Raw genomic sequence first — 16,341 nt, forward strand, 5'->3', positions numbered from 1 at the left:
AACATAAACTATGCATTACCTGTCAGGATGAATTAAGTAATACTGTCATTTTAAGAGAACTTCATAAATAATAAAATACGCATTCCTTATAAGATTACTGCTAAATCATTCTATTCTTTAACAGATTATTTTAAACACAAAGTACTTAAATTATTTTTAGATAAATGACTCTGATATGAAACCTAACCATTATAAACACAACTAGAATTCCAGCAGTATTTTCTTTTTCTATTTTTTTAAATTCTACTTTTAAGTACTGGGGTACATGTGTAGAACATGCAGGTTTGTTACACAGGTATACACATGCCTTGGTGGTTTGCTGCACCCATCAACTCATCAACCCATCATCTACATTAGGTATTTCTCCTGACGCTATCTCTCCCTAGACCTTCACTCCCGACAGGCACCAATGTGTGATGTTCCCCTCCCTGTGTCCATGTGTTCTCACTGTTCAACTCCCACTTATGAGTAAGAACATGCAGTGTTTGGTTTTCTGTTCTTGTGTTAGTCTGCTGAGAATGATGGTATCCAACTTCATCCATGTCCCTGCAAAGGACATGAACTCATCCTTTTTATGCCTGCACAGTATTCCATGGTGCCACATTTTCTTCGTCGCATCTATCACTCATGGGCATTTGGGTTGATCCCAAGTCTTTGCTATTTTGAACAGTGCTGCAATAAACATATATTTTACATGTGTCTTTATAGTAGAATGATTTATAATCCTTTGGGTATATATCCAGTAATGGGATTGCTGGGTCAAATGGTATTTCTAGTTCTAGATCCTTGAGGAATCACCACACTGTCTTCCACAATGGTTGAATTAATTTATACTACCACCAACAGAGTCAAAATGTTCCTATTTCTCCACATCCTCTCTAGTATCTGTTGTTTCCTGACTTCTTAAATGATTGCCTTTCTAACTGTTGTGAGATGGTATCTCACTGTGGTTTTCATATGCATTTTTCTAACGACCCGTGATAATGAGCTTTTGTGTGTGTGTGTGTGTTGGCTACATAAATATTTTCTTTCAAGAAGTGCCTGTTCCTATCCTTTGCCCACTTTTTGATGGAGCTGTTTTTCTCTTGTAAATTTAAGTTCTTTGTAGATTGTAGATATTAGCCCTTTGTCAGATCAGTAGATTGCAAAAATTTCTCCAATTCTGTAGGTTTCCTGTTCACTCTGATGACAGTTTCTTTTGCTGTGCAGAAGATCTTTAATTTAATTAGATCCCATTTGTGTATTATGGCTTTTGTCCCCATTGCTTTCGGTGTTTTAGTCATGAAGTCTTTGCCCATGCCTATGTCCTGAATGGTATTGCCTAGGTTTTCTTCTAGGGTTTTATGGTTTTAGGTCTTAAGGACTTTTAAGTCCTTAATCAATCTTGAGTTAATTTTTGTACAAGGAAGGATCGAGTTTCAGCTTTCTGCATATGGCTAGCCAGTTTTCCCAACACCATTTATTAAATAGGAAATCCTTTCCCCATTGCTTGTTTTTGTCAAAGATCAGCTGGTTTGTCAAAGATCAGATGGTTGTAGATGTGTGGTGTTATTTCTGAGTCCTCTGTTCTGTTCCATTGGTCTATATCTGTTTTGGTATCAGTACCATGTCCAGCAATATTTTCTATGTTTAATAAATGTCATATCACCTCACATATAACCAAAATATTAATTTTAAAAGTCTAAAATGTTTAATATTGATAACACAGCAATATACGTATTTTTAGAAATTGCTGCTTTAATATCTCTCCAAGGAGATTAACTTTTCTCACAAAGAATTTTAATTATAAAATTGCAAATTAAAATTTTTGTTTTTAAATCTAAAAATCAGTCTCTAAAATTCTGTTACTTGCAATGAACACATTGCAAAGGTGCCATCAAATGTCTTATGGGTTATTTATTATAGTATCATCTAGTCTAGCCAAATGTTGCCACCAAATATGTCATAAAGAATAATGTTAATTTTTTTTTCTGCATGCTGAGATTTTCTAGTTTCTAGTTAGATAGGTACTGCTATACAAGTCCCTCACCATCCCTCACCCTAAGGGTAGGGATTCCAACCCATTCCCACCCTTATGTGTCTAATCCAGTGTCCTAATCTGCTTATCTTCCTCTATCATTGTTTAACATATTCACTTAAAAAACTATCCTGCCATCCCAAATTTAGTTATACAATTTCTACCATCCTCTTCTAAGTATGTACTGGCAAATTTAATGTTTAGAGATGTGCTGTAGAACAATAACAACAACAACAAAAATTGAGAAAGATAAACCGATAAAACTAAAGGGTATGTTTTTGTACTTGAAAATAACATTTCGAAAAAGGAGTCAACTAAAATATTTAAGAAAAAATATTCAGTGGTTCAAAGGGAGTCCTTTTTAACTACTATCAATCAGACTGAAAAATAAAAATACTGAATGTTACTCATAAAAAATTTACAGTCAAGTGTATTATTTGACTAACTCTTACTGACCTATAATATAAAAAATTCACTTAGTCCAGCAATATAGGGGCATTCTGAAGCTCCCTTTATCAGTCTTACGTAATTTTGAAACCAAAATTTGTTTTTTTGTTTTTCTGCTGTTTCAATTCTACTGTAACAATTTCAGCAGAATCTATTTTAGATCTTCAAGGTCATTGACTCCTTGGTTAAAAACAAATTACAAACCAATTAAACACTAATTTTTCATTCTATTTTCATCCAGCTAAAAATGGCAACCCAAAGCACTCCAACCATCAACCTTGCTTGTGATGTACGGAAACATTTCAAAGTTAAAAATCTTCAACTAACAACATTAAGAATAACTGGAAAGTTCTGTTGTATTTATTTATACTAAGAACATTTTACGATTATTTCTTCAGGCAAAATAAAGCTGTCCCCATCAGATGTTTATCCATATCACCTCTTGATTATGCTCCTTTCTCTCAGTTTTAGTCTCTTCCCTTATTTCCCTCCAAATTCTGGACTCTGTGGTCACTGTTTATTTTCTAATCCTCAACTTGCCCTTTGCTTTTCATCCTTAAATCTGCAATTCTACTTCAGTTCTTCAATCCATACCTTCCCCCAAACAATCTAAGAACTGATGGAGAAAACTTATGCAAATTGTGCAGACCTGTTCAATAAAAATATAAAACTGATAATCTCACCTCTGTCCCTTGACATATTTACCTATCACTAACTTACCTTCAGTTAGATCCTCTCCTAATCCCCTTCATAGGCTATCAAAAGCTTTTCTGATTTCATCAGCTGTCTACCCCGTAGCCTGCTTAATTCTCAGTACATGACCTGAGCTCATACTTTACAGCCATTGTGAAAATTATACAGAGATGCCTACACTCAAATAGTAACTTGTTACTATTTGAGTGTGTTATTTTAAATTGTTGCTTTGTTATCTTTTATTTTTTTCCAAATTATTTCTGACCCAAAGTTGGTTGAATCCATGGATCTGGAACCCATCGATATGGAGGGCCAACTGTATATCCAACTGCTTAAACTCCACTTGAACATTCTTGAGATATCTCAAGTCAACTAACCATTTTTCACATTTTTCTCTAATCTTATTATTTGTTTCTTTTTTTGTTTTTCAGACAGAGTCTTGCTCTGTCACCTGGGTTGGTGTTCAGTGGCAAGATCTTGACTCACTACAACTTCTGCCTCCCAGGTTCAAGCAATTCTTCTGCCTCAGCCTCCCAAGTAGCTGGGATTATAGGGGTGTACCACCACGCTTGGCTAGTTTTTATATTTTTAGTAAAGACAGAGTTTTGCCATGTTGGCCAGGCTGGTCTTGAACTCCTGACCTCAGGTGATCTGCCCACCTTGGCCTCCCAATGCATTTTTTATTTCAGCTGGCAATACCACAATTAAAGTACTCAGTAACTAGAGTGTCATTCTAGAATCTTCTGCTTCTCTCACCATTGCTCTACATCCAACAATTGGAAATTCTTTCAATTTACTTATTAATTTTTTTTATTTCACACCCTCATGACCACTGTTTAGTTCACGCTTTCAACTCTCTTGGATTATTTTAGATAGCTCTCCCTCCCCTAAGTGATTTCCATACTCTGGTCTCAATTTCTCAAATTCATCATCTATGTAAGTGTTATAATTAACTTACTGAAAAGAAATCAGATCATTTCTTTTTACTTGAAACACTTCATTACCTCTTTAGTCACTTTCCAAAACCTTTTATGATATGACTCCTAATTCTGCCTTCCTCCCTTCAATCCCTATGTCCCTAATTTAAAAGAGAAAACAAGACCAAACCAATGTTTCAAACTCTCTTGAACACATACCTGTGCAATTTAAGGTAACTGTTCTACAGTTTATTCTTTTGCCAGAACAGCCTTCCTTTGGTGTGCATACCAGATAACCTTAAAATGTAGCTCTGGTATCTCTTTTCTGAAACCTTTATTTTATGACTACTATTCCACAGTGATCACCACAATGTAGAGTTAACTGCTTCTTCCTCTAGCCTATCCCTGTACCTTGTACTTGTTTCTAATACTCTTACATTACATATTTGACCTTGCTATAAAAACTCAGAATTTGTGTTTTTATAATGTCTTTTATTTTACGGTAAAGTCATGCAGAAATACACTATATTTGATACATGACTTTACCATAAAATAAAAGTATATTGAAGGCAAGTATGGAAAACACTTTTACAAATACTGAAAGAATGAACCAGGAATCCTTAATCAGAAATCAATACTATGACATTCAAAGAAAAAAAAATCACCTAAACAGCTCACATAGAAAAAAAAAAAAGATACTCAAAAAATGCACAGAGGTTAAGAGCACAGAATTTTTGTCCAAATACGCATATGATACTTAACAGAGTGCCTTAAAAACAATTGTATGTTTTTAAAAGTTAACTGCTATTATAACTAATGATATTATTATTAAATTAAATAACTAGACTTGGATGAATTAAAAATTGTTCTAGGTCATAAGTACTTTTGGTTCTGGTACTAAAAATTGTAGATTCCACCAAACTCTTTTGTGTTTTTAAGGAAAAAAAAAAATCACTTAAGAGTGATTTCTTATTACACTAGTAAATGTGGTATAATAACTACATTTTAATGGTTCTTTCTCTAATGCAAATCATTTCATTAACAAGAAATTCTACTGAAGAGATTTACCAACCTCTACTTGCTAGAAGTTTCCCTCTTACCACGCAGTAAAACAAATGTATCAAATGATTAACACAGCAAAATGCCAGCAAATTCTTTTCCTACAAATTTATAAGTTCTAAAACAATTGATACAAGCTGCTTTTACCTTCAGGAGCATCTGCATCACATCTCTTTGGCACAAAAAGGGTTGAATTGCCTTTATGGTTATCAGAAGTTACATTAGTCTAAAAGACAAAAATGTAGTTAAAATGTAAAAACCAAATTAATAAATACATTTGGAATTAAAAAGTAATCATGCACTGTATACTGTTTTCTACTAACTGCATCTACCTAACATTCTAAAATGTAAATTTTATGCAACATTGCTCTTAGAAGAAAAATAATTATAGTAAATAAAATATTAAGGCTTTTTGCAATAATCCTTTAGGTCCTGTGTTGAACAACAGGACTTCTTCCCAGAACAAACAAATTCCATCTTTAGTACAAGTAAAGCATCTGAAGAGAATGCTATTTTCAGACTGTGGAACAAGCAGAATATCTTTTATCCAAGCAAAAGCATAATCTTCCTTCATTCCTTCACAGGAGGATGTTTGATAATCATGACCTAGTGAGCTAGGTGAAGGGAATGAGGCAAGAAGAGAATAAAAAGGTATAAGAAGTGAGAGGATAACAACCCAGGATTGAAGCTCTCGCTGGACGCGCGGAGAGGGTGAGTCTGGGAAGCATTTCCAGACGGATCTTAGCTGCCCACAGAACGGGGAAATTCCCAGGTATAAAAGAGACGCGGGACGCCAGGCAGAGGTCTCCGCTGGCGTAGCCGGCAGCCGGAGCGCAGAGGCGCTCCACAGCGCTCCATACAAAAGCGCACTGTTACGGGTGCCCCGTGGAACCGGCAAACTAAGACCCGAGAGGGCTGAACTTGAGACTGAACGGGTCTTGAACTGTGACCCAGCCCAGGAAATCCCAGGGACTCAGCATTTGGGGGAGCGCAGTGCGACAAACAAAACGGGGATTCCAAACACTCCCGGTGAAAAGGTTTTTTTAAAGCTCAGCTCTGCGGGGGAGGGGCGTCAGCCATTACCGAGGCAATCAGCCCCTACTGAGGTACACGCCCATTGCTGACGCAGCCTGCAATTGCCGAGGCAACCAGGTACAACAGAGAGACTCCACCGAAGGGCGTAGCCCGTGGCAAAAGGGCAGAGACCACAGCAGAAGGGCAGAGCCTCGGCAGGCAAAAAAACACCAGCAGGGCGGAGCCTCGGCAGGCAAAAAGTGACTAGACTGCCTCCTAGCTGGGCAGGACAGCGAGGCGGACACTCACAAGGAAAGCCCCAACCCCCCCAAAGACAGAGCATCTGAGGAAAAAAAGGGGTTTTCTTACGAGTTAGGTTGTAGCAGAACTAAACATAGCAGCCTAGCAGCCCTGAATGAACAACAGAGCTCACAGCTCAGCACTTGAGCTCCTACAAAGTAGACTGTCTCCTCAAGCAACTCCCTGACCCCTCTATATCTGTAACACTGACATTTGGCAGACATCATCCTGGGACAAAGATATCAGAAAAAGAAACTGGTAGCATCCCTCACTATTCCGCAGCCACTACAGGTGCACCCCAGACAAGCGGGGCCTGGAGTGGACCTCAGCAGTCGTACAGCAAAGGGGCTAGACTGGTAGAAGGAAAACCAAGTAACAGAAATACTCCATCATCAACAATCTGAGTGTCCACTCAGAGATCCAATCAAAAAGTCAGCAACTAGGCAGACGACAGGTGGATAAATCCACAAAGATGGGAAGAAACCAGCGCAAAAAGGAGGAAAACACCCGAAACCAGAACACCTCGCCACCTAGAAAGGACCAAAACTCCTCACCAGCAAGGGAACAAAGCTGGACGGAGAATGACTGTGACAAAATGACGAAATTAGACTTCAGAAGGTGGATAATGAGAAACTTTTGTGAGCTAAAAGAACATGTTTTAAATCAACGCAAAGAAACTAAGAACCTTGAAAAAAGATTTGAGGAAATGATAACAAGAATGGATACCTTAGAGAGGAATATGAATGAATTAAAGGAGCTGAAAAACACAATACGAGAACTTCGCGAAGCATGCACAAGTTTCAATAGCCGAATTGACCAAGCAGAAGAAAGAATATCAGAAGTCAAGGATCAACTCAATAAAATAAAACGAGAAACCAAGATCAGAGAAAAAAGCGCAAAAGGAATGAACAAAGTCTCCAAGAAATGTGGGACTATGTGAAGAGACCTAACCTACGTTTGATAGGCGTACCAGAATGTGATGAAGAGAATGAATCCAAGCTGGAAAATACTCTTCAGGACATTATCCAGGAAAATTTCCCCCACCTAGCAAGACAGGCCAACACTCTATTGCAGGAAATACAGAGAACACCATAGAGATATTCCGCAAGAAGAGCAACCCCAAGGCACATAATCGTCAGATTCAACAAGGTTGAAATAAAGGAGAAAATACTAAGAGCAGCCAGAGAAAAAGGTCGGGTCACCCACAAAGGGAAGGCCATCAGACTCACAGCAGATCTCTCGGCAGAAACTCTACAAGCCAGAAGAGAGTGGGGGCCAATATTCAACATCCTTAAAGAAAAGAACTTTCAACCCAGAATTTCATATCCAGCCAAACTGAGCTTCAGAAGTGAAGGAAAAATAAAATCCTTTGCGAACAAGCAAGTACTCAGAGATTTTGTCACCACCAGGTCTGCTTTACAAGAGCTCCTGAAAGAAGCACTACACATAGAAAGGAACAACCAGTACCAGCCATTCCAAAATCACACTGAATACTAAAGAGCATCAACATAATGAAGAATCTACAACAACTAACGGGCAAAACAGCCAGCTAGCATCAAAATGGCAGTGTCAAATCCACACATAACAATATTAACCCTAAATGTAAATGGACTAAATGCACCAATCAAAAGACACAGACTGGCAAATTGGATAAAAAGCCAAAACCCATCAGTGTGCTGTATCCAGGAAACCCATCTCACATGCAAGGATACACAAAGGCTCAAAATAAAGGGATGGAGGAAGATTTACCAAGCAAATGGAGAGCAAAAGAAAGCAGGAGTTGCAATCCTCATCTCTGATAAAATACACTTTAAAGCAACAAAGATCAAAACAGACAAAGAAGGCCATTACATAATGGTAAAAGGATCGATACAACAAGAAGAGCTAACGGTCCTAAAAATATATGGACCCAATACAGGAGCACCCAGATACATAAGGCAAGTTCTTAACGACTTACAAAGAGACTTAGACTCCCACACAATTATAGTGGGAGACTTTAACACTCCACTGTCAATATTAGACAGATCAACCAGACAGAAAATCAACAAGGATATCCAGGGCTTGAACTCAGACCTGGAACAAGCAAACCTGACAGACATTTACAGAACTCTCCACCCCAAATCCACAGATTATACATTCTTCTCAGCACCACATCACACCTACTCTAAAATTGACCACATAATTGGAAGTAAAGCACTGCTCAGCAAATGCAAAACAACTGAAATCATAACAAACAGCCTCTCAGACCATAGTGCAATCAAGTTAGAACTCAGAATTCAGAAACCAACCCAGAACTGCACATTTTCATGGAAACGGAACAACTGGCTCCTGAATGGTGACTGGATAAACAACGAAACGAAGGCAGAAATAAAGAAGTTCTTTGAAACCAATGAGAACGAAGACACAACATGCCAGAATCTCTGGGACACATTTAAAGCAGTCTCTAGAGGAAAGTATATAGCAATAAGTGCCCATAAGAGAAGAATGGAGAGATCCAAATTGACACCCTATCGTCAAAATTGAAAGAGCTAGAGGAGCAAGATCAAAAAAACTCAAAACCCAGCAGAAGACAAGAAATAACTAAGATCAGAGCTGAACTGAAGGAGATTGAGACACGAAAAACCCTTCAAAAAAACCAATAAATCCAAGAGCTGGTTTTTTGAAAAGATCAACAAAATAGACAGACCGCTAGCCAGATTGATTAAAAAGAAAAGAGAGAACAACCAAATAGATGCAATAAAAAATGATAAAGGGGAAATCACCACAGATTCCACAGAAATTCAAACCATCATCAGGGATTATTACAAACAACTCTACGCACATAAACTAGTAAACCTGGAAGAAATGGATAAATTCCTGGACTCCTGTGTCCTCCCAAGCCTAAACCAGGAGGAAGCTGAAACTATGAATAGACCATTAACAAGGGCATAAGTCAAGGCAGCAATTAAGAGCCTACCACACAAAAAAAGCCCAGGTCCAGACGGGTTCACAGCCGAATTCTACCAGACACACAAAGAGGAGCTGGTACCATTTCTTCTGAAACTATTCCAAATAATCCAAAAAGAAGGAATCCTACCCAAATCATTCTACGAGACCAAGATCATCCTGATACCAAAACCCAGCAGAGACCCAACAAGAAAAGAAAACTTCAGGCCAATATCCATGATGAACACAGATGCAAAAATCTTCAATAAAATATTGGCAAGCCGAATGCAACAGCAAATCAAAAAACTTATTCATCATGATCAAGTAGGATTCATCCCAGGGATGCAAGGCTGGTTCAACATACGCAAGTCTATCAACGTAATTCACCACATAAACAGAACCAAAAACAAAAACCACATGATTATCTCAATTGATGCAGAGAAGGCATTTGACAAAATTTAACAGCCCTTTATGCGAAAAACCCTCAATAAACTCAGTATCGATGGAACGTATCTCAAAGTAATAAAAGCTATTTATGACAAACCAACAGCCAATATCATACTGAATGGGCAAAAACTGGAAGCATTCCCTTTAAAATCTGGCACTAGACAAGGATGCCCTCTCTCACCACTCCTATTCAATATAGTACTGGAAGTTCTAGCCAGAGAAATCAGGCAAGAAAAAGAAATAAAGGGTATTCAAATAGGAAAGGTGGAAGCCAAATTGTCTCTATTTGCAGATGACATGATAGTATACCTAGAAGACCCCATCGCCTCAGCCCAAAAACTCCTGAAACTGATAAGCAACTTCAGCAAAGTCTCAGGATATAAAATCAGTGTGCAAAAATCACAAGCCTTCCTCTACACCAATAACAGACTTAAAGAGAGCCAAATCAAGAACGAACTGCCATTCACAATTGCTACAAAAAGAATAAAATACCTTGGAATACAACTCACAAGGAATGTAAGGGACCTCTTCAAGGAAAACTACAAACCACTGCTCAATGAAATCAGAGAGGACACAAACAGATGGAGAAACATTCCATGTTCATGGTTAGGAAGAATTAATATCGTGAAAATGGCTATACTGCCCAAAGTAATTTACAGAATCAACACTATCCCCATCAAGCTACCATTGACTTTCTTCACAGAACTGGAAAAAACCACCATGAACTTCATATGGAACCAAAAGAGAGCCCACATAGCCAAGTCAATTCTAAGCAAAAAGAACACAGCGGGGGGCATCACACTACCAGATTTCAAACTATACTATAAGGCTACAGTAATCAAAACAGCATGGTACTGGTACAAAAATAGAGATATAGATCAATGGAACAGAACAGAGGCATCAGAGGCAATACAACATAGCTACAACCATATAATCTTTGATAAACCTGACAAAAACAAGCAATGGGGAAAGGATTCCCTGTTCAACAAATGGTGCTGGGAAAACTGGCTAGCCATGTGTAGAAAGCAGAAACTGGACCCCTTTCTGACACCTTACACCAAAATTAACTCCAGATGGATTAAAGACTTAAATATAAGACCCGGCACCATAAAAACCCTAGAAGGAAATCTAGGGAAAACCATCCAGGACATAGGAGTAGGCAAGGACTTCATGAACAAAACACCAAAAGCATTGGCAACAAAAGCCAAAATAGACAAATGGGACCTAATGAAACTCCACAGCCTCTGCACAGCAAAAGAAACAGTCTCTAGTGTGAATCGGCAACCAACAGAATGGGAAAAAATTTTTGCAGTTTACCCGTCTGACAAAGGGCTGATATCCAGAATTTACAAAGAACTCAAACAGATTTACAGGAAAAAAACACACAAGCCCATTCAAAAGTGGGCAAAGGATATGAACAGACACTTTACGAAAGAAGACATATATGAGGCCAACAATCATATGAAAAAATGCTCATCGTCACTGGTCATCAGAGAGATGCAAATCAAAACCACATTGAGATACCATCTCACGCCAGTTAGAATGGTGATCATTAAAAAATCTGGAGACAACAGATGCTGGAGAGGATGTGGAGAAAAAGGAACACTATTACACTGTTGGTGGGAGTGTAAATTAGTCCAACCATTGTGGAAGACCGTGTGGCGATTCCTCAAGGCCTTAGAAATAGAAATTCCATTTGACCCAGCAATCCCATTACTGGTATATATCCAAAGGACTATAAATCATTCTACTACAAGGACACATGCACACGAATGTTCATTGCAGCACTGTTTACAATAGCAAAGACCTGGAATCAACCCAAATGCCCATCGATGATAGACTGGATTGGGAAAATGTGGCACATATACACCATGGAATATTATGCAGCAATCAGAAATGATGAGTTCGCGTCGTTTGTAGGGACATGGATGAATCTGGAGAACATCATTCTCAGCAAACTGACACAAGAACAGAAAATGAAACACCGCATATTCTCACTCATAGGCGGGTGATGAAAAACGAGAACACATGAACACAGAGAGGGGAGTACTAAACAGTGGGGCCTATAGGGGTAAAAGGGGAGGGCCAGTGGGAGGGGGAGGTGGGGAGGGATTGCCTGGGGAGAAATACCAAATGTGGGTGAAGGGGAGAAAGGCAACAAAACACACTGCCATGTGTGTACCTATGCAACTGCATTGCATGCTCTGCACATGTACCCCAAAACCTAAAATGCAATAAAAAAAAAAAAGAAGTGAGAAATATGGTTCACGTGACTTTCCAAACTCAGGTAATTCATGTACCTCGATCATGATCTGTGCTTTATCTATTTCACCTACATTATAACTTAATATTTTTCAATGAAATAGCCTTTTAACACTCAACAATATTATGGATGACACTGATTGAGGGTTGATATGTTTGTTAGATTTTTCTTTCTAATTGCATGTTAAAGTAAAGAAAGAATGGAGGACGTAGAGGATAAAAAAGAAACGATCTGGGCAAACTGATTTTAATAATGAAAGACGCCACTAAAGCAATGCTGGATCAGGCCCTGAAACATAAATATGGCTTGAACAGTTAAGAAGTAGAGCAAGAGGTGTTTTAAAAAGGAAACAAACTAAACAAAGCTTGAATCAGACATGGTCAGAATATTTTGAATTGTCAGAAAATCCAAACTTACTGTTCTATTAAAACTAAAAACCACAGTTGGCTTTTGAGAGATCAATAGCATCAATAAATCAGCAGAATATATATGAGGATACCCATCATGTTAAAAGAATGTCTAGTTATCTACAAATAAAACGTTTATAAAGCCCCTTCTAGAGGACTCATAGTGCCAATGAACAGACTTGCTGTGCTCACTAAAACTTTTTTTGGGAGCCATATTATTATAATTACTTAAAATGTTATTTTAGAGGAAGTATTATGAGTTTTAATAAAGTGCTAAGGTAAAGCTCAGTAGCTTAGCACCACGGGACACATTTAAGGAACTATTATAATGAAATTCTGTGTGTTGTTTCAAAAAAACAGTATGAAACAAATATAAATATGCTAAAAACTATAAATAAAAAATCAGTTTTACCAATATTAAATTTATTCTGATAAGCTAATACCTTTTGCTAACCACTACAACTAAAATTTGACTTTAAATCTCACTATCTTTAAAATATCAAAATAATCAATGTTAAGTATTTCACTTACCTCTATTAAGTAATTTTGGCTTCCATACATAACATATTGGGGAGCAAGACTATAAATCATGTAGCTAGTGTGAAGGACAATAAGCAGAAGTATCATGCAGAGAAAGAGGAGTGCTTGAGGCCTGGTTCTACCTCTTCTGATTTTATATAACTGGAAAGAAAAGAGTGACAAAATTTCAACAATATATTTCATTTGTAAAGCATTAAATCCTGTTCTTGTATTATGGGAAATCATTTACAGAGTTCAATCAACCATTTTTTTTTCTTCCAAAATATATTCTAAAAATTCTTAATCATCCCAAACAATTTTAAGACTATTCACATGGTCTATTTCCAGAGAAATCTTCTAAACTTCTTGTGTAAAAGCATCTGATAGATGTTCATGGAGCTAATTGTGAATTATCTCTAGTACTAGCTAAAGATTAGGAGCATGACTTTAAACTATAAGCATTAGTAATATGTAACAATTTTATATAATTTTTAATATTGCCTAAGAATAGACAATGTAATGTGTTTATAAATATCCATTTCTATGAAATATTCATGTCATCCTTTTACTTTGCCCTAAAAATTAGTTTATGAAAAATTCTGATATATTTATTAAAGAAATTTTCACATGTATCTATACTAAAGGGAAATGAAAACACATGGTAACTGAAACATAAGGAACCAGGTAACTTGCTTCATTTCAATAGCATAGTATACTTTTATTTTAGATTGCAATATGCTACATTGTACACTAATGTAGTACAGACTCTAATTCTAGATGGGATGACAATAAGATCACTTATAAATTTACATGTCCCAGGTTCTTTCACAGCAAGTAGTGGCATGTGATATTAAACATGAAAAGGAAAGCAGAAGTCTGTTAAGGATTTCTGTAAAAGTCTTGTTTTATTGATATAGTTGTATACCCCTTTCTCCTAACTACCTTTTTCATTACAAATATGAACACGATAAAGGAAACTGCAGCAGTCATACTACAATCATGATAGAGATACTCAAAGAATTACACAGATATTGGACCTGACTTTTTTGAGCTACTGAAGTAATACTAGATTCTTTTTTCCCTTAGCAAGAAAACTTTCATTAGTTCAAACCACTATTCAACTGAGTTCTCTTTGATTCACAGCTGGAAGTAGTGTCTACCTGATATAGCTTCATTTTAAAATTATTAATTCATCTCAAAATAAGTATAAGAAGAAAATAACCAATGACATGGTAATCTTTAACTATAATAGGGAGGGCTATCTTTTGGGCTTCAGTGTATCTATTGTATTCTAATGTGTTTCTGTTAAGAAATTATATAACTTTTGGACCAGGGTTTCTCAACCATAAAACTACTGACATTTTAGGCTGGGTAAGTCTGTCCTGTGCACTCCAAGATTTTTTAATAAGAATCTCTGGCCCCTACCCACTACATGCCAGTAGCACTCCCCAGTTATAACAACTAAAAATATCTCTAGATATTGCCAAATGTTTCTGGGTGGTAAAATCACCCTTGTTTAAGATCCACTGCTCTAGATAAAAAGTACTTTTAGGTCAACATGAAGTGAAAAGGCTAGTATTTCTCTCACTTGTGGTATAAAAATACTTACAGCTTCTATATTCTAAATCTAAGATAATTTGCAATAATGAAGATTACACACAAAATGAGAAAAAATATACTTACTCTAATCCAAAAGAACCATATGCCAATATTTCGAATTCCTGCCATTGAAGTAAAAATAAAGTACATAATGATAATTGTTATAAGAATATAATCAAGAGGGAAAACCTGAAAAAAAGATGAAATTAAATTTAGCATGTAAACTATAAGCATCCTAACAGTCATATAAGGTAAACTAAAAACCTCATTATTATTTACAATATTGGCCTTGATTTAGATTCGGCTACTGTGTTTTAAAAAAATCCTCAGAAAACAAACAAGTACCAAACTATTAAGAAAATTTTTAATCCATTATCCTAAGAAAAATCCTAAAGCAAATTAAACTAAAACTGCATTTATCTATTAAATAAAAAACCTGATTAAACATTAATATGAAAAATAATTTAGAGAAGGTCACCTTATATTATATAATATATCCCAAGTCAAATTATGTCTAACACAGAAGTCCAGGAATAGATCAATATAATAATATTCAAAGCAACATGTCAATCTATAAATTATAGGCAAATAAAAAGTAAAACTATCAAAAAATATAAGCATATGTCAAACTACTAATAGGTTTTTAGCATAATAATTTTATGTGGAACAGAATGTCAGAATGTTTGCTAGACTCTAGCATTTTATATTCTAGCAGCTACAGGATAAAATGATTGGTATTTTACTTACTGTTTGTAATAAAGGCAAAAGCATATTCAGTGGATTACTCAGGTTAGCTCCAAAAATTATGAAACCAGAATCTATTCCAGCTGAATGAAGAGCTTTATCTAAACTAAAAAGAAATTATAAAGAATGAAATTTCTGTTATACTATCACATTTTTAGCAAATTTAGAAAAAAATATCATAATCTAAGAATGAAAATACATCTGAGTCAAATAAAATAATGGATGACAAATTAAACCACACCTAAATATCTCACAGATATTGTTCGATTGATGAAGAATAAAGAAATACTCTATTACTGAATGTTTTAGCCATTCTTTGAGTTAATAGAACACTTCAAGTAAAAAAGCTACTGAAGATGAATAGCCTACACTAATGGCATTCAGCACCAAAATGTATATTATCACAGATTTGTATAAGTGCTTTAGAAAATGTGTCTACTGTACTTACTTTGACAAGAAGAGAGAAATTACAAACAGCAATGCAACTAAGATGAAAAATATTCCCCAGATGATCTAAAAGCAAATATATATTCATTAAAATATAGTTCTAAAAGTTGATATTAAAAGCACAAACCATTATATTCAATATTAGTTGCTAGAATATGACAATGACATAACAAAAACAATCTAAAAAACACTTTAGTATACAATTCCAGGCATTTATACTTGAATTTTCATTATGAAACTACTTGACTGAGAACATGTACATAAAAGAGACAAACCATTTGGTTCTTCACTAATAAGCAAAAAAACGGAACTGTCTGCTAGACCAAATAGAAGGATTTATTCTATTACACTGAAATGAGACTTTAACGTTGACTGAAAAGTACATTATAACTAACACAGACACATAAACATACATACAGACACAGACACACACAAATACACACATACACACACAGATGCACACACCCCTCAAAACTGTAAAATGCAGTTTATATTACCCTGTTAAACTAGAAAATTCAGAACATTTTCCCCATTGAGGTAATA

The 16,341-nt window shown here is 36.2% G+C and overlaps 1 protein-coding gene across 3 annotated transcripts in view; it reads right to left on the bottom strand.

The window, feature by feature from the left end:
* Positions 1-16,341, bottom strand: part of LMBRD1 (LMBR1 domain containing 1) — a 133,568-nt gene that overhangs the window by 18,555 nt on the left and 98,672 nt on the right. For all 3 annotated transcript variants that reach the window (XM_035296033.3, XM_035296032.2, XM_078369498.1), the window contains 5 exons: positions 15,800-15,864; positions 15,355-15,457; positions 14,692-14,796; positions 13,021-13,170; positions 5,281-5,359 (listed from right to left, as the gene is read on the bottom strand). In XM_035296033.3, the coding sequence (XP_035151924.1) occupies positions 5,281-5,359; positions 13,021-13,170; positions 14,692-14,796; positions 15,355-15,457; positions 15,800-15,864 (502 nt within the window). The remainder of the gene's footprint in view (positions 1-5,280; positions 5,360-13,020; positions 13,171-14,691; positions 14,797-15,354; positions 15,458-15,799; positions 15,865-16,341) is intronic.

The sequence above is a fragment of the Callithrix jacchus genome, chromosome 4 (assembly GCF_049354715.1).
Source record: "Callithrix jacchus isolate 240 chromosome 4, calJac240_pri, whole genome shotgun sequence".
NCBI lineage: Eukaryota > Metazoa > Chordata > Mammalia > Primates > Cebidae > Callithrix > Callithrix jacchus.